The 6,000-nt window shown below is 43.1% G+C and overlaps 1 protein-coding gene across 2 annotated transcripts in view; it reads right to left on the bottom strand.

Moving 5' to 3' along the window:
• The window catches only part of LOC111951281 (TBC1 domain family member 22B), a 205,656-nt gene that overhangs the window by 98,373 nt on the left and 101,283 nt on the right, over positions 1 to 6,000 (bottom strand). For both annotated transcript variants that reach the window (XM_023969344.2, XM_023969338.2), the window contains exon 10: positions 1,190 to 1,296. In XM_023969344.2, coding sequence (XP_023825112.1) covers positions 1,190 to 1,296 — 107 coding nt within the window. The remainder of the gene's footprint in view (positions 1 to 1,189; positions 1,297 to 6,000) is intronic.

Below are 6,000 nucleotides of genomic sequence, written 5' to 3'. Positions count from 1 at the left end.
TACTCATATATATTGCTTTATTGGCATGACATACAATTTGTAGATATTGCCAAAGCAGTATAGTTGTACAGCATTTCAGTAAATCGATTACAATGCAATAGGATAATTAAATGTATTTGCTTAACCTTTATTTTATCAAGGAGTCATACTGAGACCCAGGTCTCTTTTACATATCAGCACGTCTAGAAGCTCCTAACTAAATACTACTTACAGAAAATGCAGACAGGAAGGAAAACACATGCGGTCATAAAAAACAAACACATTTCATCAGTGATACGGTCCTCAATCAGCTTTCTGAATTGCCCTCGAGGCCTGAGTGAGTGAGTGAGTGAGTGAGTGAGTGAGTGAGTGAGTGAGTGAGTGAGTGAGTGAGTGAGTGAGTGAGTGAGTGAGTGAGTGAGTGAGTGAGAGAGAGAGAGTACTAGTTGAAGTAAATCAAATCCTCTTCCGCACCCTGGTGTAATTACACAACATTTCATCCCTAGCGAGTGTTTAGGAAAAAACACAGCGAGACAAAACGGTGGAAGCGGGCACCACCCGGGAACAGTGTCGGGCGCGTGGCTAGCAGCGGCACTCCGCTCTGAACACACTGATGAATGGCTGTATGGATAATATAGCCTTGCCACCTACCTGCCTTCTTCCACTGCCTAGCTACCTCTGTGTATGTGGCCATTTACATCAAGGCCAAACACACACTCGCATGCTCACACATACGGGCGCACTCACACACACATACGGCTCTAATGTTATGGCTGTAAATCAATAAGCGACAAAGAGAGCGAGAAAGTGAGGAGGCAAACCAATTCCCTGGGTGATATGCTCAACGCTGCCCGCCACCAGGCTGACGGGTAAAAGGCTGCATCTGGCTACGGTACAGTGCAGAGAAAGAATATGTACCATTCACACACTAATTCTGAAGAGATGGAACAGAGGGGGAAAGTGGGAGGGAGCAACGAACCTACACACAGGGGACTCTATTGTGACTAAACCTGTATGCATTCATGTGTGTGACCAAATCAACACACACAATGCATCATACCTGCACCCCTGGAACTACTACTCCACATACACATAAATATACACACGCCTAACCGTTCTCTCCTGGGGCGGTGGTACACACACACACAAGCGCACACACACAGGCACACAGTRAATGTAAACAGCGGAAAGGAAAGGAGAATCCATGTACCTGAATGCCGTCCAACAGCTTGCTCATGCACCAGAAACTGTCAGCCTCGATGTTCCGCAAAGTCTCCTCCTGCAAGCTGGACACGTCAAAGTTCTCCACCTCCTCCTCTGTACCGAGAGAGAGAGAGAGAGAGAGAGTGAAAAAGAGATTGAATTGGGTCTACCAGCATCACAGCAGGGGCCTTCTATTAAACAGGGAAAAAATAAGAGAAAGATGTTCTTGAAGAGAGCCTGAGGAGTCTCTCTCTCCTTGATGAAGTTTAGTGGTACAGATGGTTGTTCTCAGCGTTTCATGGAGGGTCTCTCTAACAACACCTGATAACGCGTCAATTTCCTCTCCACCCCCATTCACACACACATTATTTACATAATTTTTTTATTTAACCTTTATTTAACCATGTATGCTAGTTGAGAACAAGTTCTCATTTACAACTGCAACCTGGCCAAGAATAAAGCAAAGCAGTTCAACACAAACAACAACACAGAGTTACACATGGAATAAACAAACATACAGTCAATAATACAGTAGAAAAAGTCTATAAAAAGGCCATGGTGACGAAGTAATTACAATATACCAATTAAACACTGGAGTGATTGATGTGCAGAAGATGAATGTGCAAGTAGAGATAGTGGGGTGGAAAGGAACAAGATAAATAAATAAATACTATGGGGATGGGATGGGCTATTTACAGATGGGCTATGTACAGGTGCAATGATCTGTGAGCTGCTCTGACAGCTGGTGCTTAAAGCTAGTGAGGGAGATATGAGTCTCCAGCTTCAGTGATTTTTGCAGTTCGTTCCAGTCATTGGCAGCAGAGAACTGGAAGGAAAGGCGGCCAAAGGAAGAATTGGCTTCGGGGGTGACCAGTGAGATATACCTGCTGGAGCACGTGCTACGAGTGGGTGCTGCTATGGTGACCAGTGAGCTGAGATAAGGCGGGGCTTTACCTAGCAGAGACTTGGTTTGGCGACGAGTATGAAGCGCGGGCCAACCAATGAGAGCGTACAGGTCGCAATGGTGGGTATTGTATGGGGCTTTGGTGACAAAACGGATGGCACTGTGATAGACTGCATCCATTTTGTTGAGTAGAGTGTTGGAGGCTATTTTATAGATGACATCACCGAAGTCGAGGATCGGTAGGATGGTCAGTTTTACGAGGGTATGTTTGGCAGCATGAGTGAAGGATGCTTTATTGCGAAATAGGAAGGCGATTCTAGATTTAATTTTGGATTGGAGATGCTTAATGTGAGTCTGGAAGGAGAGTTTACAGTCTAACCAGACACCTAGGTATTTGTAGTTGTCCGCGTATTCTAAGTCAGAACGCGTCCAGAGTAGAGATGCTGACGGGCGAGCAGGTGCAGGCAGTGATCGATTGAATAGCATGCATTTAGTTTTACTTGCATTTAAGAGCAGTTGGAGGCCCACGGAAGGAGAGTTGTATGGCATTGAAGCTCGTCTGGAGGTTAGTTAACACAGTTTCAAAGAGGGCCAGAAGTATACAGAATGGTGTCGCCTGCGTTAGAGTGTATCAGAGAATCACCAGCAGCAAGAGAAACATCATTGATGTATACAGAGAAGAGAGTCGGCCCCGAGGATTGAACCCTGTGGGACCCATAGAGACTGCCAGAGGTCGGACAACAGGCCCTCCAAATTGACACATTGAACTCTATCAGAGAAGTAGTTGGGAAACCAGGCGAGGCAATCATTTGAAAAACCAAGGCTGTCGAGTCTGCCAATAAGAATGTGGTGATTGACAAGCTCGAAAGCCTTAGCCAGTCGCAATGAGATACGGCTGGCACAGGAATGTCTCTTATCGATGGCGGTTATATGTCGTTTTAGGACCTGAGCGTGGTGAGTGTGCACCCATGACCAGTCTGAAACCCAGATTGCCATAGCGGAAGAGGTACCGTGGGATTCGAAATGGTCGAGTAATCTGTTTGTTAACTTGGCTTTCGAAACCCTTAGAAAGACAGGTTAGGATAGAAATAGGTCTGTTACCAGTTTGGGGTCTAGAGTGTCACCCCTTTGAAGAGGGGGATGACCGCGGAAGCTTTCCAATCTTTGGAGATCTCAGACGATACGAAAGAGAGTTGAACAGGATATAATAGGGTTGCAATAATTTCGGCAGTAATTTTTGAAAAAGAGGTTCAGATTGTCTAGCCCGGCTGATTTGTTAGGGTCCAATTTTGCAGCTCTTTCAGAAAATCAGCTATCTCGATTGGGTGAAGGAGAAATGGCTGGGGGATTTGCGGGTTGCTGTGGGGGTCGGCAGTTGACCGGGGTAGGTTAGCCAGATGGAAAGCATGACCAGCCGTAGAGAAATGCTTATTGAAATTCTAAATTATTAGTGGATTTATCGGTGGGACAGTGTTTCCTAGCCTCAGTGCAGTGGGCAGCTGGGAAGAGGTGCTTCTTATTCTCCAAGGACTTCAGCATGTCCCATAACTTTTTGAGTTTGTGCTAAAGATGCAAATTTCTGCTTGAAAAAGCTAGCCTTAACTTTCCTAACTGCCGTGTATATTGGTTCCTAACTGAAAAGTTGCATATCAGGGCTATTCATGCTAATGCAGAATCACAGATGTTTTTGTGCTGGTCAAGGGCAGACAGGTCTGGAGTAACCAAGGACATATCTATTCCTAGTTCTACATTTTTTGAATGGGGCATGCTATTTAAGATGGTGAGGAAGCACTTTTAAAATAGCCAGGCATCATTTACTGACGGGATGAGGTCAATGTCATTCCAGGATACCCCGGCCAGGTCGATTAGAAAGGCCTGCTCGCAGAAGTGTTTTAGGGAGCGTTTGACAGTGATGAGAGGTGGTCGTTTGGTCGCAGACCCATTACATAAGTCCTCAACTGGCAGCTTCATTAAATAGTACCCGCAAAACACCAGTCTCAATGTCAACAGTGAAGAGGTGACTCCGGGATGCTGGCCTTCTAGGCAGAGTTGCAAAGAAAAAGCCATATCTCAGAGTGGCCAAAAAAAAAGAAAAAAAGAAAAGATTAAGATGGGCAAAAGAACACAGACACTGGACAGAGGAACTCTGCCTTGAAGGCCAGCATCCCGGTGTCACCTCTTCACTGTTGACGTTGAGACTGGTGTTTTGCGGGTACTATTTAATGAAGCTGCCAGTTGAAAACTTGTGAGGCGTCTGTTTCTAAAACTAGACACTAATGTACTTGTTCTCTTGCTCAGTTGTGCACTGGGGCCTCCCACTCCTCTTTCTATTCTGGTTAGAGACAGTTTGTTCTGTTCTGTGAAGGGAGTAGTACACAGCGTTGTACAAGATCTTCAGTTTCTTGGCAATTTTTCGCATGGAATAGCCTTCATTTCTCAGAACAAGAATAGATGAGTTTCAGAAGAAAGTTCTTTGTTTCTGGCCATTTAAAAAATGTTGTACCTTTATTTAACTAGGCAAGTCAGTTAACCTGTTGAGGATAGAGGGCGCTATTTTCACTTTGGGGAAAAATCGTGCCCAATTTAAACGGCCTCGTACTCTATTCTTGCTCGTACAATATGCATATTATTATTACTATTGGATAGAAAACACTCTCAAGTTTCTAAAACCGTTTGAATTATATCTGTGAGTAAAAACAGAACTCATTTTGCAGCAAACTTCCTGTCAGAAAGTGAAAAATCTGAAATCGAGGTATGACTATACATGCACTTCATACGCCTTCCACTAGATGTCAATAGGCTGTGAGAGGTGAAATGGGGTTTCTAGGTATTTCTATGGTCAAAAGAGAGAGCTTGGAATGACATGACCCCCGAATTCCCTATGTTCAGGAAGCGCATAAAGGTCATCAGTATTGGCTTCTGAAAAGCATTCGCTATAGATGCCTAATATCTCCGGCTTTGATTTTATTTGATAAATGTGATAATATCATCGTAAAGTATGTTTTTTCAATATAGTTTTATCCGATTATTGACATTTTTTCGGGAGTTTAGGCGTGTTGCGTTCTTTGCGTTTGGTGACGAAGGAGAGCTTAGCGCCACTTGGCTAGTTTTGCTTGCTCATTCGAGAGGGAAAAATGCCATTCTAAAACCAAACAACGATTGTTCTGGACAAAGGACCCCTTGTACAACATTCTGATGGAAGATCATCAAAAGTAGGACACATTTATGATGTTATTTCATATATCTGTCGAACATGTTTACTTTTAGTTTGCGCCCAGATTTTGGCGCTCTCCGTCGCTATAACGTAAGCTGCATGTCGTAATGAAGTTATTTTAGAATTCTAACACGGCGATTGCATTAAGAACTAGTGTATCTATCATTTCCTATACAACATGTATTTTTTTGTAAAAGTTTATGATAGTTATTTGGTCAGAATAGGTGAGTGTCAGAAATATATCCGGACATTCTGGGAAAAAGCTGCTAAGTTTTCACAATGTATAACCACGGATTTCAGCTCTAAATATGCACATTTTCTTACAAACCATATATGTATTGTGTAATATGATGTTATAGGACTGTCATCTGATGAAGTTTATGAAGGTTAGTGAAAAATTAATATATTTTTCTGGTTTATTCACTATCGCTAACGTGCCTATTGCTATCGCTAACGTGCCTTGAATGAATGAATGCGGTTGTGTGGTAGGCTATTGTAGTAAGCTAATATAATGCTATATTGTGTTTTCGCTGTAAAACACTTAAAAAAAATCGGAAATATTGGCTGGATTCACAAGATGTTATTCTTTCATTTGCTGTACACCATGCATTTTTCAGAAATGTTTTATGATGAGTATTTAGGTATTTCACGTGGTCTCTATAATTACTCTGGCTGCTTCGGTGCTATTTCTGATGGTAGC

The sequence above is a fragment of the Salvelinus sp. IW2-2015 genome, linkage group LG3, assembly GCF_002910315.2.
Source record: "Salvelinus sp. IW2-2015 linkage group LG3, ASM291031v2, whole genome shotgun sequence".
In the NCBI taxonomy this organism is placed as follows: domain Eukaryota; kingdom Metazoa; phylum Chordata; class Actinopteri; order Salmoniformes; family Salmonidae; genus Salvelinus; species Salvelinus sp. IW2-2015.
The sequence above is the reverse complement of the archived record's forward strand: the minus strand, read 5'-3'. Positions and strand labels throughout refer to the sequence as shown.